Source organism: Artemia sp. Qi Xiang Cuo, chromosome 3, assembly GCF_049724085.1.
Source record: "Artemia sp. Qi Xiang Cuo chromosome 3, ASM4972408v1, whole genome shotgun sequence".
Taxonomy (NCBI): domain Eukaryota; kingdom Metazoa; phylum Arthropoda; class Branchiopoda; order Anostraca; family Artemiidae; genus Artemia; species Artemia sp. Qi Xiang Cuo.
In genome coordinates this window covers 60,260,281-60,277,865 of record NC_142796.1, presented here as the reverse complement: position 1 = coordinate 60,277,865, position 17,585 = coordinate 60,260,281, and the positions used below count along the sequence as shown (strand labels likewise).

At 37.7% G+C, this 17,585-nt stretch overlaps 1 protein-coding gene across 1 annotated transcript in view; it reads right to left on the bottom strand.

Moving 5' to 3' along the window:
• Myo61F (unconventional myosin 61F) overlaps positions 1-17,585 on the bottom strand; it is a 76,028-nt gene that overhangs the window by 37,970 nt on the left and 20,473 nt on the right. Inside the window, 5 exon segments of the mRNA XM_089086247.1 lie at positions 669-899; positions 4,526-4,763; positions 11,560-11,713; positions 13,247-13,375; positions 15,138-15,292. Coding sequence (XP_088942373.1) covers positions 669-899; positions 4,526-4,763; positions 11,560-11,713; positions 13,247-13,375; positions 15,138-15,292 — 907 coding nt within the window.

The window sequence follows — 17,585 nt, the reverse complement described above, 5'->3', positions numbered from 1 at the left end:
ACGACAGTTATATAAACATGAAACTGGCGTTGAGCATGGATGAAAAAGACAGTGTGATTACAGCAATAACGGAAAAATTTACTGGACTGAGAAGCGCACATTCCGTTTATCTACATAAAAAAATTCCAAAATAGTAGATGTCCCGTCTTTTGCACATAGAAAATAGTTGCAACATCTCGTCCAAGATCAGTCCAAAGACCCCAGCCCCTAGGAAAACAGCAAACACGTGGCTATTATATACTTTCTGACCTTAAAGCTCTTCCCTTACCACCCTTGCCGAAGATTTCTAATAGCCCTGCAGGGATCAAACCTGCGTTTGGAAAGGGGTCAGTGGCAATATTCTACAGGTTCAGCCAGAGTTGTCCCAGCTCTGAATAGGTACCTGGAGAAATCTGAGGAAGGTAAACAGAAAGGGTGTGCGAAAGTACAGGATGGCAGGCCCCAGCCCCCATTGCATCTCCTGGCTGAAGGGCCGTAAAACAGATTTCAGCACCGCCGGTAGGGACTGCTAAAGTTCAGTACCGTATTCTTTACCTTTTCTTTTATCTCATACTAATAAGAAATTCTGCACCTTTACCTTCAGAGAGGCGTGTTTTCTGCAAAACAAGACGAAATTAGTACTCAACTTAAAAAGATAATATTTTAGTACAATATCAATTTTAACTCACCCTCGAATGACAGCAACAGCCCATCGTCTCTTCTGAGCCCGACGTTTAGCCAAGAAATTTCTAACTTTAGCTTGGACTTGGATAATTCTTGCCCGAATCTTCAGGTACTTCTTTCTTTGGGCCCTTCCCTTCCAAATAGCTTGAATCTTTGCCAAAAGTTCATTTTTCCTCTTTTGGAAAGCATCTTCGGTTTCGAACAACGTTCGAGGCAAGCGTATAAATATCTTCGTTCTATAAAAGGGAAGAAGGAGATTAAAAAAAATAAAGATTTAGCGATATTGATAGAAGAAGAAGGATAGAAACAAAAAAAGAGAAAGAAAAAGCTAAAACTTAATTTGCAGTATTTAGAGTAAAAAAGTTAAAACTAGAAGTATACTCATAAGTTCAAGCACTGATCATAAATATTTAAGAATCCAATTCTGGCGTCAATCATGACTAAAAGAGAAAATAAAAACACTAGATTTACATTCGAGAAACACTGTTTTTACGAATATGGCAATTTTCCAATTTGGCAATTTAGTGGTTGTAGTTATTTCATTAAAGAAACAAACTCGCGGTTTTCTGACTTCCATGAGCCAGAAAAGAAACCTCTTCAATTTCAAGCTGGCAACTCAAGAATCATGGAATTTTTGCCAAAAAGGTTCAAAATATTCATTTTAAACGACAATATTGCGGGTACACCATCTACTAGTATATGAACAAGAGTTGTGAAATAATTCCCCTATTAAAGGGCCAATTTTCCACCTGAGACGTGTTTAATTGTATCTTATCATAATGAATTGTAATCTTCGGTAATTCTACCAAACTACACAATAAAAAATGGCTCTTTGCTACATTTTTTAATTAGTATGAATTCTGCCGGAAAAGCTCAATGCTGAGCATCCAGAATCAGGAGATGATTGGACATCCGACCCAAGGGTACTATATTAGGGAGTCCAGCATAAGAGTCGGTTCGAAAATTCCATGTGCGTGGAATTTGTGGCCGTTTACTTGATATTCTTGGAAGTCAAGTACATTTTACTGTCATTGTAGGTCTGGATCTTTTACCTCTATTAAGTGTCTAGTAAAAATTGGGGTCCCACACGGTGGTATCCTTGAGCCCGCACTTTTCCTGGGGTATATCAACGACATACGGAAGAATATCATTAACTCTAAATACCCCTTTTCTGACGATGCCACGGTCTATGCAGCTCTTCATTAAGATGATGGCCCTGCGCAATTTTTTCTATCCCTACAATCGCTTCCCTGGAGACAGAAAGTTGGTCTAATGGCTGGATAGTTAATTCCGATGCATCGAAGACTAAGGAGCTACTGATCACTTGACCAAAGGGCTCAAGTCACCATCCCAATTTTATCTTCAAGGATGAAGCTATGCAGAGAGATAAAACAAAAAAACTTCGTCTCTCGGGAACTCATTTTTACCTACACCTTTTTAGGGTGCAGTTTCGATCTAGTCTGATCCTACTGCATGAGAAAGGCGGGTCAAGAAACTGCTACCATCTATCTTCATTATCCCTCTGTATTAGGCCTATTTCTGAATAAAGATGTCTGCATAGGCTCTTAAAAAGCTTTCGGCTCCACCCCAAGGCTCAAAAATTGGATTTCAAGGGGATTTATAACACTGATTGGATAGCTTTACAACCTCTAAGTAAGATTTTTGGTGTGGTGCCAATGGATTTTCACTACAGCTATCTCCACATCCTCCCTCAAAAGAGCTTTCGTCATTTTACACAATACATATCTTTTTAAACCATTTGCCAAGCCAATACGGCAAAAGTGCTGAAACAGAGTAAAGTCAAGTTACCAATAAGAAGGGATACCCGGCACCAAATACTTGAAGAACAATTTCAAACAGTTCGTGGTAATGAACTCAGATTCAGCGTATCAGATAACCCTACTATAGAGGTTTCAAGCTCCTATCTGCAAAAATTTGGAATTTTGTATTTTTTTGCCAGAAGAAAGATCACGGATGCGTGTTTATTTGTTTTTTTTTCCCAGGGGTGATCGTATTGATCCAGTGGTCCTAGAATATCGTGGGAGCCAAAGCCAAAGATTTTTTAGTACTTTCATAAGAGCTATTTCTTCTAACTAACGGCCTTTGTGATTAAGGTGTCATTTTTAAAGAATTGGAACAAAATTCGAACTATAGCTTAAAGACCGAGGTATTGACTAGGGGGCAAACCCCCTAATATACGTATTAAAAATATATGGATATAGAGGTTCGTTACGTAAGTTAATTCGTAAGTACATATATTTATTACTAATAAAAACGTTCAAAAATTAAATAAAAAAACAAGTTTTTTTTAACTGAAAGTAAGGAGCAACATTAAAACTTAAAACGAACAGAAATTATTCCGTATATGAAAGGGGCTGGCCCCTCCTCAACGCCTCGCTCTTTACGCTAAAGTTAGACTATTTCTCACAACTCTATTTTTTAAAACAATAAAAAAATCATTTTTTAAAACAATAAAAAACAATATCTAACAGCTTTGGTCAAGTTTTACTGATTTTACCACATGCTTCCTTCTTGATTGTTTATTGAGTCTGAGTTATCCTGTTTATCCCGAGAGTCCTGTTGGTATTTATCCGAGTTTTTGCTTATCAGAGGCACCCTCGGTCTACATTACCTCGAATAATTGTAGCCCTGCTGTATCTTGTACTTTTGATGCATATAACACCAAAAGCTTGTCACAAAATCGCTTTTTTCAGAAGGAAAATAGACCTAGAGGGCGCAAAATGGGGCAAGTAGTCATGTTATTCCTTGTTGAAATCCGAATCACACAAGGACTATTTGTCTTACAGTGGGAGGGCCCCAAATAGGATCATACGGCATGGAAAAAAACTTTAAATAGGATGCTTGAATTTAATCTTTCAGCGTCCATCACCTTTCAGTAGCATTTTATAGTCAATTATTATATACGTGTAGTCAGCTACCTCTACTTATTTATTCAATTAGTTTTGCTGTGAATGGTAGCTTTTCATTTTTAAAAGTCACTTTTATAGTGAAAAAAGGGAAAAGAACAGAAGCCGATACAGGAACAGGGAGAGAAAAAAAAAACAGGAAAATTTTCAGCCAGTGAATATAAATAGGAATATCATTATCAGTGCGAAAAGTATTTTTTTTAAATCTTCTCAAGCTTCTAAATTAAAAATTTTCTAAAAGGTAGAAAAATCAAAATAGAAAAAGTGTTAAAGATCGAAAATATTTAAAAGAAAAACCATAAAATGGTGAAAAATAAATGGTAGACACAAAAATCAAAGCGAATAGAAAGGAATCAGTAGCATCTGTAGATTAAAGAAGAAAAAAAATACTCAAAATTTAGAAATTTGATCTCAAAATTAAACGCAACTTATGAAAACTAATGTATCAGCCAAAAAGTTATTTATTTAATTGATTATTTAATTGTTTGTGATTTTTATTGAGTCTAGAAATATTTTTGCTCCAGGATCATGACGTTATATAGTTTTATTGAGTATGGAATATTGATGTAAGTATTTCTTCGGTACACGGTTTCACGCTCAAACTTCTTATAGCATACGTTTGTTGTAATTTTCTTTTTGTTCATCGCACACCCTCGCAAACGAGGATTTTGGTGTGCTACTAATAGATTCTGTTTCAGGTTTTTCGAAAATAAATTATTAGTGCTACTACTACTAAAAAAACGAAAACGGAAAGATGATTAGATTAAAGGCCAAAAGAGAACGTATCCTAGCATTCAGTTATGAATAGATTGTTTCAATGTTTCACTTGAACTTTTTTTTCTGTTATAATATATAGATGGCTTTTCATCCTTTTTTTTTTGGTGGGGGGGATTTGCTTTTTTCTCTCTCTTCCTCTCTATTATTTTATTACTCACTTTCCCATTCGATAGTCATCTTTTCCATACTTCAGATGATTGACCAGAAGTTGAACACCTTCTTTTGGCGTCATACCCTGTTTCAGGTGTGGCCAAGTAGCAGGGCACAGTGCTTTGTATCGATTTAAAAAGCCTTCATATGGCCTTCTATAGGCAAATCCTGCACGTCTGACGCGAAGATTTTCCATAAGACCCAGGTACTTAACTTGATGGGATACAATGTCTCTGTTGAACTTGTCTGAAAAAAGGAAACAATTATTTGAGATGATTCCGAAGCTTTAGTACAAATATAAATCCTACACCACAGAGAATTTACTGGTGCAAATTCACGAAAAGGCGGGAGGGGGAATAAGTTTTGGAAATCTAGAGGGCGGGGGTAATTTGTTGTGTTTTTTCTTCAATGAAAAAACAAAAAACAGGTATTTTTAATAGAAATGCCGAAAGAAGGTATTTTTCGAAACTTAGAGAGGGGAAGGGGAATCTAGGGAGGAACAACACCCCCTAACCGTCCCAATTGAGTCCACTGAGAGAAACGATGGGACTACTTGTAATAATCTTGTGACTCCATAACATCTTTTACAGGCTTAAATTTTCCCACAGCAACACATGAGAACCAATCAGTTTTCAAGAAGGCGTATTTATTTGGCTTACTTTGTACTTGTACTTGTAGCAGGACTCAAGCACCTCCGTTCTCCCTGGCGTCCAGTAGCTTCGTCATTGTAGTAAGCCAAGAGTCTCGGTCGTTTGCGAGTGGCTCAATCAAATCGAGCCAGGACTTTTCCCATCTTCGTTTATACTCCTTGAAGCCACCGATTGGGTCTAGGTCAGCCTTGATACAGGTGAGCCACGTTTTTTTTTGTCCCCCATGACGCTTTTTGCATTCCGAAAGAGGTGTACATCTGAGGGCTTTATTGACAAAGGTGTGGTGTGGGCGGCGAAGTGTATGGCCGAACCATCGGAGTCTTCTTTGTTTAATTATAGTGGCCAAATCAAAATACTGATATCAGATTTTTCGGTGTTCGACATTGCTTACACGATTGCAGAGTTAAGTGCCAATTATTCTCCTTAAACATGAATGGTCAAATATGTTGAGGGATTGAATGTCGGATGCTATTATAGTTTATGCCTCAGCACCGTATAAAACGGGAGGCCAATCTAGCATCTGTTAAATCCTCAGTATTATCTTCAGATAAATATTTGGCTGGTTCTACAGCGAGGGATTTACCTGGGGGAAAACTCCGGCTCCTGAAGAGATTTTCGACTGTATTTCTGATAGACCTCTTCCTATTGGGTCTACCAGAGAGCCTAGGTACTTAAATTCATGTTTTTTGTCTATGGGCGACTGTTCTAGCAAAATTGGGGGGTCTTGAGATGATATACCGGACGCCAAGACTTTTGTCTTCAGGGAGCTTATTTTCAGGCCGACCAGAGAGGATTCTTTAGCCACCCTCGATAGCATAGATTGGGCTTCTGGACGAGATTTAGCTAACAAGCAAATATCGTCGCCGTAGACCAGATCGGTTGATCACAAATTTGGGACTTCAACGTCTGAAAAAGTCGTCATTGCTCTGGTCATAATCCAGTCGATCATGAAATTAAATAAGACGGGAGATAATATACATCCCTGTTGGACACCAAAATCAATTGGGAACATCGAGGAGAGTTCTCCGCCGATCTGAATTTGGGCTCATGTATGCTGGTAGTATGCTTGGACAAGTCTGACTATCTTGCCTGGTACTCCATCCTCTGTCATGGCCTTCCAGATTCCATCCCTTAGAACCAAATCTAAAGCTGTAATAAAATCTATGAATAGAGACACTGTTGGTTTCTGGTGTTTTGCCCTGTGTTCAAGGGTTCGTCTTAAATCGAATAGTTCGTCAATTGTTCTCACGCTAGGGCGGAGTGCTGCTTGATTGGGCCTTGTCTCTGCATTGGGCTGGGTGCGAAAACGATTATGTAGCACTATGGCAAACATTTTTGTAGTAATGCATATGAGACAAATCCAGCGATAATTGCTGCATTTTGTCTCCAGCCCTTTTTTGAAGACTGGAAGGATGATAGAGTCTCCCCAATCCTGTGGAACCATCTCTTCTTCCCATATACGACGAGTTAGTTTATGAATCCTGCTGACAAGTGCTGTCCCTTCATACATGTAAAGTTTAGCCAGAATGGCATCAGGAGCTTTATTGGTTTTAAGGCAATTGACTGCTTGTTGGACTTCTTTTAAAGTGGGGGGAGCCACATTCAGTGGGGGAGCAATGCATATGAGAGAAATCCAGCGATAATTGCTGCATTTCTTCTTCCCATATACGACAAGTTTAGCCAGAATGGCATCAGGAGCTTTATTGGTTTTAAGGCAATTGACTGCTTGTTGGACTTCTTTTAAAGTGGGGGAAGCCACATTCAGTGGGGGAGCAATGCATATGAGAGAAATCCAGCGATAATTGCTGCATTTCTTCTTCCCATATACGACAAGTTAGTTTATGAATCCTGCTGACAAGTGCTGTCCCTTCATACATGTAAAGTTTAGCCAGAATGGCATCAGGAGCTTTATTGGTTTTAAGGCAATTGACTGCTTGTTGGACTTCTTTTAAAGTGGGGGGAGCCACATTCACGTCATTGTAAATACTGCTGGGAGAGTTTGGTTCCTGCAGGTCATCACTTGGACTTGGATTATGGCAGCACTGATTATAATCTATTGTTGTGGAGAGTTGGTGCTGGTTAAGTAGTTTGTCAAAGTGCTCCTTCCAGCGATAAATTATTTCGGTAATATTTGAGAGTAACTTGCCGTTTTTATCTTCAACAAATGTACTAGTAGGCTTATGTGATTTACTCCTGATGTATTTTAGGAGCTGATACATCTTCCTGGTGTCCGATCTAGAGGCAGCGGCTTCCATGTCTTCAGCAATTTTCTCCCAGTACTGATTCTTATCATTCCTAGCCGACTGGTGGCATTCTCTTCTCAAGCGTTTGAACAACTCCGATTTTCTGTCCAATATCTGTTGCTTTTGCTCAGCCAACTGAATTGTGCGTGTTGACATCCACTTTTTGGATAGTCTTTTGCGGTATCCTATCGTAGCTTCCGCAGCCTCGTGGATTGTATTGCGCATGGTCAACCACTCTTCATCCAAACCTTGAGTTTGCTCGTCGTTCGCTTGCACTTGGAGAGGTCCAAAGCGGTTAGACAACCCTAAGCAGAATGCCTGTCGTATATAAGGATCTAAGGATTAAAAGGATATAAGGATTGAATCGATTGGTATCAAATCTTCGTGGAAATTTCCTCTTGGGGCGTGCTGCAAGTCGTAACTTTAGATCTAACTTGACTAGAAGATGATCCGACCCATGCTTCGACCCAGTATCTGCTTCAATGTACGATCTATTATTCTTAGCCATTGATTTCCAGCGGTGGGACATGAGGATATAATCAATCTGGCTTTTCGCCCAACTATCTCTTGAATGCCATGTGGATCAGTGGCTGGGCTTGTGTTTGAATAAGGTATTGGTAATGACCAAATCATTCGTCATGACAAAGTGAAGAAGTTTTGATCCCCTGCTATATCTAGCTCCAAGACTGAGGTGGCCAATGACAGACTCAGCATTGGATACTTTTTCCCCCAATTCTGGCGTTAAGTCACCTATAATAAAGATGAGGTCTCGTTTCGGGACCTTCTTAAGTGTACAAGTTAGAAGTTCGTAAAAAAGATCTGCTTCGCTCTCCGGTGCTTCTCTGGTTGGAGCATAAACTACAATAACTGATATGTTGAATAGGTGGCCATTGAATCGCGCTCTTGCTACTCTATGTGAGATACGTTCCCACTCTAGAAGTGACTTCGCTGATAGGGGGCTTAAAATGATGCCCACTCCACCATACGGAGATCCATCAAGGGTCCCAGAGTTGAAAAAGTAGAAAGAATCGTCGTCCTCAGGAGTTCTAATCTCTGAGCCTTCCACATTGCCGTTGATTTAGGTTTCTTAATCGCATATGATATCTTTTCTTTAACGAAACAATTCCCCCGCTGTGCATGACTGGGCCGTCAGGCATTCCATCAAACATACGCTCCAGGACCCGAAACTGATGGGGTGTATACGTTTCCGAATGAGTACCTCAGCTTGCCAATTTTTCGGAGAAGGCGCTGATGAAATAGTGTTGAATTTAACGGTTAAGGAATAATCTGTTTGACTTATAAAATACATTTATAAAATAAAATACATTACAGACATAAAGCAATGAAATCAAAGCCCGCTTCTTACCACTTAACAATAGATTTCATCTTGAGTGATGATAATCACTCCTTTTCTGCTCGTAACACATCTTCTATGCCGTCTGTAATTAGTCTGAATGGATTTTGCGTAGGGCCTTGTCAGTTCAGGTACGTCTACTAATTTTAATGTCACCAAACATATTCTTCAGCTCCCGAGAAAATTTCTACTGTCAAGACTGCCACCTACTCACTTTACTTCGAAGGGATACAACCTAGGACATAAGGCTGGATTTCGAGCTTAGGTAGCAGAAGGGCAGCGTAATTGAAGTCAATGGTTTCGGTTTAGATTTTAAAAGACTTCCTAGAGCAAATCAAATCTCAAGCTGATCAATCCAAGCTGACAGAGATCTTTCCAAAAATAAGATAAGATAGAAAACCGGTCAACAAGAATTCAACACTATTTAGCAATCAAGTGCATGTGCAAATAATAAAATGGTTTAGAATCACAATTATCAATCCTAGGAAGTACAAATTTGCAGAAAAACTTCTAAATTTAAGATGGCACTAATCTTATGTCTTGCAACTTTCCGCAGTAAATGGATCTTTCTTTATTTGCGACTTCGGTCTAATGCACTCTATAGAAGAACACGCTTAACTTTTAAATATCGTGTCGCTTTTTTAAACGTTACTTTTATATTTCATGAACTAAAGAGTGTTTTGAAAAAAATCTTGGTATTCAAGGTCAAAGTATGCCAACCCTATAACCAGACTGTAAGACTACAAATTTTAATCTATTTCTCCAGGTAGTTATTAAGTTTCGTTAAGATTGAAGAAGTCAATTCCATTTTCAATGGCTTCAAGCTTGTTTATGCGAAATTCATTGCTTTTAGCTTGAATATTTAAACAGGAACAACCTAAAATACAAAACTGAAAGTTGAAATAGACCTTCATCTCCCTTCAGATGTTCCCTACCCCAGGGCTTTGGAGTCTCAATTTTCTTGGATACTCACCCGAACCAATTGCTGTCATTTCGCAGGGGTTTCACCTGGGGCGTCCGGTTCTTAAAAAGGAGGTATGCTAAAATTTTGGCAGATCTTTATTGCGTTAAAGCTTTATTATAACTCTTGAAAGCCAGAGAATTAACAGCGTTACTACTCGTCTGCTACTATAGACAACCCATAGCAGTACTGAGGCCAACATTTCTGAGCAGCTCCTTCCCCACCCTGCTATGTTCATAGCTTTGTAATTCTCTTGTCCTATTCCAATTCCTAATTCATTTGAATCTTTTCTGATGCACTGTTTTCAGCCCATTCGCAGAAGTCCCGCTTTTTCTTAGGTAAAACCTAGATCACCAAAGAGTGCGATTTGAAGAAATGGATATTGCGGAAGGACAATATCGTCTTTCTGGTCCTCGTCTGGGGTGGGAGGACGTCATAAAGAAAGATTTAAAGGAAATGGGAACTTCGTGGGAGGGCGTAAAAGGGGAGGCTTTGAATAGACTGGGATGGAGGAGAAGCATGCGTAGCTGTCTTGGCCTCAGGCGGCTTGGTGCTGCGGTGAGTTGTTAGTAGTAGTAGTAGTAGTAATATCGTCTTTCATCCACAAAAGGTATCCTAGTCTTCTTAACTTTCTTTCATTATAGCACTGTAAAATGAGATCAGGTTACATGTTACTTACAGCTTATTGGTTCAACGGTCAATCAAGCGACTAACTAAAACTACCCTAAGAAAATTCCCCTGAAAAGCATTTAGCATGTCTTCCTCCACCTTTCGAACTATCTTTATTCCAGAGCGATGCTTGACAACTGTCATTACCGTGGCCATCCTAATGCTGGTTCTACTCTTCTACATCTCCCATTCTGCATCTAATCATATCTAATAATCATAGGGTCTTACATTCAATACATCTAATAATCATAGTGTTAAAAACTGAAAAACTTAAAAAAAAGAAAAAAAAACGCATCGTGCGCCTTGGCTATTCTATCATTTTTATCCATTTTGTCCATCACCGCTTTATCCATTTCACCATCTTCATTTCGCGGCAAAAAAAAACTTTAGCTCTCTTTTTCAGTTTGTAAGGATCGACACTGTGTTTATGGGTTCATTTAGCATAGAGCAATTCCAATCGGTTGAAAAGAAAAATTGTAATGGCTTTCTTGGTTATGGGGTATTGACCCTAATTTCTTGTGTTCTTGGGTTCCCTAAATCAGCAATTTCGAATTTTGAGTGAATGCCCTAAAATATGAATTCTTTATTTCCTGTGGGAAGACAAAGTTAAGAGTAAATCAAATGCTATATCTTTAAAAAATTTAAAATAGAGTTAACTTGCCTTGCTTACAAATGCTTATAGGAGGTACGTAAGCGGGATCGAGAGGGGTGGGGGCTCTGGACCCCAGGTCCTTCATCCAAAAAGTGTGACAACTGTTTTTTGTTTGTTTTTTTTTTTTTTTTTGGGGGGGGGGGGGGTATAAAAATAAGAGTCAATCAAATGCTGCTTTTTAAAAATTTAGAACTAGAGTTAAGCGGTTTTGCTTACGAATGGTTCGCGCAGGAACACAAGCAGGGGTGATGGGGAGTCTGGGTCCTAAGAACTCCACCTGAAGTGTCATGATCTTATCATGAGACTTTCACGCATTTTCATGCATTTCCTATTCGATTCACTTGTTTAGCCGTTTCGGCAAATCTGTCAATCCTTTTTCACCAATAAATTTATACCTACGAGCCTGGGTTCATAAAAAAAAAAAAAAAAAAAAAAAAAAAAAAAAAAAAAAACCTATCATATCATATATAAAAAAAAGACACTTGAAAATAATTCAATTAACCAGGTTCTTACTTGGGACTTGGTCATCGTTTGGTTTAATGCAACGTATGTAGGATGGCTCTTTTGACTTGAGGATGACAGACAGTTGCCCCAGAGAGTTTCTAAACTGACTTGCTGCTGTGTCCGGACGTTTCTTACTAGTTAACTCACTCTTCGTAAAAGTTTCCTGAAACAAATATTTGGGAGGTTTGCATATGTGTGTAAAGTCACTATTTTTCAGGCACCCGCACTCCAACCCTATGAGCAGGCAAGATGGACAGGGCCGTTCAAATAGAGAGGGGGGAGTCAAACAACGTCAGCTGCCCCGAGCACCGTGGCTGGGGGTTGCCCACTTTCATCCAATTTTTTACTTTGATTTTGCTTTTTTTGCTTATGTTTGAGTCGGGAGGGAGCGCTGTTATTTCTTTCCCCCAGGTACCACCAACCCAAGGAACTGCTCTGATGGCAGAGTATGTTTTTAGTAGTTAAGTTAATTGGAAAATAGAAAATAGTAAAATTGCTAATAGAAAACTACAAAATAGGAGATGCTGTGCTGTACAAACATGTAGTTCAATGAGGGGGGGAGGGCAATCACTACCAAAACTAATGGGGTATTTCCCTGCCATGAAGCCTTGCAAGAAACTATGGTGCAGTTTATTTGTTTATTAATTTTGAAGTTAAATAAATTGATTGATTGACCGAAGACAGGTCGAGCCGTAACTGAAAAACACAAATGATAAACAGAATAATACTAAATTATATCATACCCATACAAGAGAATATTCTATAATATATATAGATAATTAAATTTAAAAAGAACAAGTCAAAATCAAAGTATTTTCAACTATGGATAATCAGAAATATGGCACTAGCCTATATGAGTTTTGGCAATTTGCCAAACTATTAATAGTACCATCAACAACTTCAGGATATAACATTATTCTTGGTTTTGAAAAACACATATGATAAACAAAATAATACTAAATTGCATCATAATCATGCAATAGAATATTCTATGAAACATATGTATAATATACTTAAATATACAAGTAAATATCCAACCTTTTTAACTATGGATGATCACAAATGTGTCACTAGCCTATATGACTTTTGACGATTTGTACAAATTATTCGTGGTACCATCAACAACTTCGTTAATCTTGATAATTAAAAGCAACTATTTCTATGGCACAACAAACAAATGCAGACAAGACTAAATGTTACTTTATAGGATAAAATAAGACCAACCGCCTTATATATTACATCAGCAAAGGTGGTGCTAACCCTAAAACATGTCTGGGGTTCTAAACTTGGTTCTTACTCATTCTCTCGCCCTTATTCCTAAGCATTCCTTACTTTATACCTTATACCCCACCTTATTCCTTTCATAATTTAATTAATTTCTCACTTAAAAAACACAGATTTGCAAAAATTTAGTGGTTTTTTTTTGAATAATAGGGTATTTTGGAAGGCTGATGTTTCAGACATGTCTGAATTAGCCTCGTTCAAGCCATCTTTGAAGGATATCTAGTTTGTTTTTTTTGTCTTAATTAGGGTGTAAATATGTTTTAAAGCCTTTTTTTGAAGCTCTGCAATGTATAGCAGATCCAGAAGGGGGAGGGGGGTGAAGATATTCTTAAATCAACAGCAACTTTAGATCATATATAATCGGTATGCTCCGATAAAAAAGTGGATAAAATATGTCTACGTTGTTACTTACCTTCGCAATGATGTTCTTGGCGTTGGACATGGCTTCCTTTAAATCTCTAAAAAGGAGGTCGTTATTCTTGTCCAAAAAGCCATTGACGTTATATGTTACCTCTCCTGCATAGTGTAAAACTCTGAATTCCTAAAAGGGAAAAAGACAATAAGCAGATGTAAATGCTCAATTTTTCCACATTTTACTTTCCTTCGATATTTTTGTTCATTTGAATTTCTCATTTTTAACGGGACCATTAGAAATTTTCTCTTTCCTTTTTTCTTGTGAAACTTCAGAGACTAATACATAGTCTTTTTTCTTTCCTGTTTTTAAACGCTGAAATCGTCCCGTAGCCAAAATTTGGGTATGGCATTCTCTTACTATTTCGTACGGTAGCCATAATGACGGCTGAAGTTCTTCATTCTAGTGCCATTGACATAGTGGCTGTATTTTAATTTCTAAGTGATAAATAGTTCTTAAATGCTTGCCGTAGCCTAACTAGAATAAGGTGCACATGCAAGGCTAGACATGTACTGCTGTTGTAAGATGGCTGCTCCACCCGATCCACCATAAGCTCTTTCCTCCATCCCTATTCCCGGATGAGAAACTTTGCGTGCATCCTGAGGCGTGTCTTTCACGAGTTTGCCTTACAACAACGGTAAATTCCAGCTCAGTGGCAGGGTGGCCTTGAAGAGTGTTATCTATTCGCGAAGAATAAATTGCATAGTAAACTATACATCATCTCAAAGACGTCACGAACAGTGTAGGAAAGGGCATAGAAAAGGGTTTGAATGAAAATGAAACTTAATTAAAGGAAGTTGCGAATGAAGCTTGGAAAAGATAGGGGTAGAGACGGAGTGTGTGTTGATGTGCTGGAGTCAGGTAGCTTGGTACTGCAATAAGTTGTAAGCTAGTTGTTTTATTCTTGGTTCTTCTTGCTCCCTTATATTTGAAAAAAAAACCTTGTTACTTCAAGGAAACGTTATATATTTCTGGGAAAATACACAGTTCTGAACTTTTTGTCTTCCGGAGGGGAAGAAAGCCATTTTTGATTCACACGTATTAAACAGCGGCAATTTAAATACAAAAACAGTTTAAACCACATATGCTCAAAATCAGTATACAATCACCTTTATCCCCCTGGACAAAGCAACCATAAAATTAGCAATTTTTTTCCAAACGATTCATAGATAAATTTTACTATAATGGTGGGTATGTTGTACGTTTCCAAAATCAGGATCAAACACAGATTTTGATCAGCACAATGACATCCGGCCTGAACCTAATCCGCAACCCATTCTCCACTTTCTCAAGTAAAGTAATGCTGCAACTAGAAGAGTTTTACATTATTTGAAAGAATTCATATATGATTGGTGATTCATTGGAAGCCAGCCAAATAGTATGAACAGCATGAAAATTAGTATAGACATAGAAAAACAATGATATCGACAGAATACCAAGTCTCTTAAAAAATAGTAGATGTAAAAATTGAAAAATATTGAAAAATAGAAGTGAAAAGTGAAAAAGAGAAGTATATATCGGGTTTATCATTTTTCAAGCTCATTTTTTAAGCAAAAAATAAAAAATAAAATAAAATAAAATAAATTGGGAAACAAACGAGCTCAAAATCATCACTTCGAAAACTTTATGCTGCACAATAAAATAAAATAAAATCCATTTCTAAACGATCGTTTTGTTTTATTTCAGTTTTCTCTTTTTATGTTTTTATTTTGCCATCTTTAAGCTTTTCTTTACCGTTGAGCTTTCTTTTCTATATTGCCACTCTAACTACTTCATTATATTCACTTGAAGATCAATGCGCCATCAGTTATGTATGTTAGAAACAAAAATTTTTTATGGTGTTTCAACGAAAAAATACCAAACCCCAAAAAAGAAAAAAAAAACAACTCACATCTCGATCGATGGTCTTCCTTCCCTTATTATCACATTTTTCATGGCTAATGAAGTGAGGATGTGAGGTTAGATTCTTGTTCATTTTTGCCAAGAAGGTCCTATCTGATGATTCCCCTGGCCTCAGACACTCTTCATCCATTATGGCTATTATTCCTGGCAAAAATTTAAAAGTATTAGTATTACACTAAGATCCATCATGCCGTAAGAAATAGGTAAGAGCAGTTCCTTTATCTTCTTTCTTTAGAAACTTTCGCTGACCCAGACAAATACAGCCAATGCTCGCCACACTGGTACTCTATTACCTATTTTAATTGCTAACCTTTATTCATCTCTTTAACCTTCTGCTACTACTAGCAAAGACTATTGTGAGCGTCAGTCCGCCTTAAGCCAACAGAGCTAAAAACACTCCTCCTCCACTTGAATCTCTTTAAATTTCCTTTCACAAAGAACTGGTTTCTTTTAAATTTTTTTGTTACATATTCACAACCCTTTGGGGGAGAAGTCACTTTTCATTTTGCCCCCGATGTATGGTCAAAAGCACAGTTTTGGTGCTATGTTATCCATCATCTGTAAAGAAAGGCGTAAGCCATCTTAAACTTTCTTTCATCATAGAGCCAAAAAGTGAGGCCGACCAACATTTTTTTAAAGGTTTATTTTTTTATATACCGTCAGAAGCAAGTGCTTGCACTTTTTTCATGTTGCAAGATCTTATCGTGTTGTTCGAGGTCCGGTGACGCTTTTACCTCTAGAAGGCTTTATCCAAAGGTGATCCCTCAACGATCGATATTTTGTCTCAATCCCTCCGTCTGCCATAACTCCTGAACCAGCTAAGTACCTTCAAGCTGGACTTGACCGAAAGGTTTTTTTTATTACCCGTTCCCTTCCTCCAAGACAGCGGCGGGAGACGCTTAAGGGATGAAATTGATTTCGCATCATCAGCACGTCATACTTGGCGAATCAACCAGAGATGTTTGCATTTGGTGACAATTGATATGGGGGGCCAGCTCCATTGCAGATGATATCAGTCACTGCCAATTTTTTCAGAAAATCTAATCTTCAGAATATACCGAACACACTTATAGTAGAAAATATTACAGATCTGGCATTCGAGGCCTTTATTGGTCATGTTTAAGCGGTCAAACTTCCAGTTATAATATTTGATACCATCATGATACTCAAACGTTTCTTGGAATTTTAGTTGACTGTTTAGTTGACCAGCCCTATCCCATTCTCTAAGCTATTTAACGTAACGGATTCTAGGTTAGGTGACACCTACAGTTTCCACCCTTCTGTCACCTTAACCGAGTGTCACCTTAACTCAGGAAATAATCGAGTCAAACTCAAAACGAACAGAAATTAACATGAGTAGGGCTCAAAACCCCTATGCCTTCCCAAGGCCAGAACATAATTTGCAATTTACTGAATAAAATACAAATAGAATGAGCATTGTCAGTTTAATATACTTATACTGATATTTGTTAATCAAAATGTTAAAATTACTTGATTTATTAAAGTTATAATAGTAAAAAAATTTATATTTTTTTCAGTAAAGTGCAAACTATGTTCTGGCCTTGGGAAGGCATAGGGGTTTACACTAATTTTGCTTTATTATTACATTGAATAAACTTCTATTTGGAACAATCTTCCTGTGGATATTATTATTGAAAATCCCTCTTTTGACTCCTTCAAAAGTAGGTTCAACAGACATTTAAAACCTCGAGGTTTCAAAATGAGGTAAATGAATAGCTGCATATCAGATACCTTTAAGTACCTGGCGCCCTAAATATAGGAATAAAAAAAGAGCTAGATTACTGCAAAAATTTGGAGCTTCTCATAAGAAAGCATATTTTCGTTATTTTTGCTTCTTGGACTGCAGCATCTTAGAACTCAAAATCATTTGGCAAAAAAGTGTAAAAACCAAAAACAGAAGTGAGCAAAGAAGCTAATACTTGATAATTGCAGGTTACAGCTTAAGACGGGAGAGAAAGTGAACTCTAAAGAAGATATGAAGTTATTATCTTTGCACCACCAATTGAATTCAAATTTTTTCTTAAAATCTCTTTTTCCGAAGGTCATATTCATGTTCTTCAGTGTCTTATCTCTATGATCATGTATATAAAACTTGTTTAACATCCTATTAGCCCCTTCGGGCTTTATTATTTTCAAAGAATACAGTTTAATATTAGGTTCAGTTCAGGTCAAGTTTTCAGGAAACATATTCAGATAGATGCGTCACGCCAAACAAAGCTGCTTTCAAATATTCTTTCCACAGATCATCCCACACTATTCACCTCCGCATAATTAGTTCAAAGAGCCTCCAAAAGAATTTCCGTCACCGCTTTTACCGTAGAGGCAGCAACCAATAATTTTGGTGATTCCTTATCATTTTTCTTCTCTACGATTCCATATAAAGTGAAACTGAAAAAAGAGACCAAAGCCAAAAATA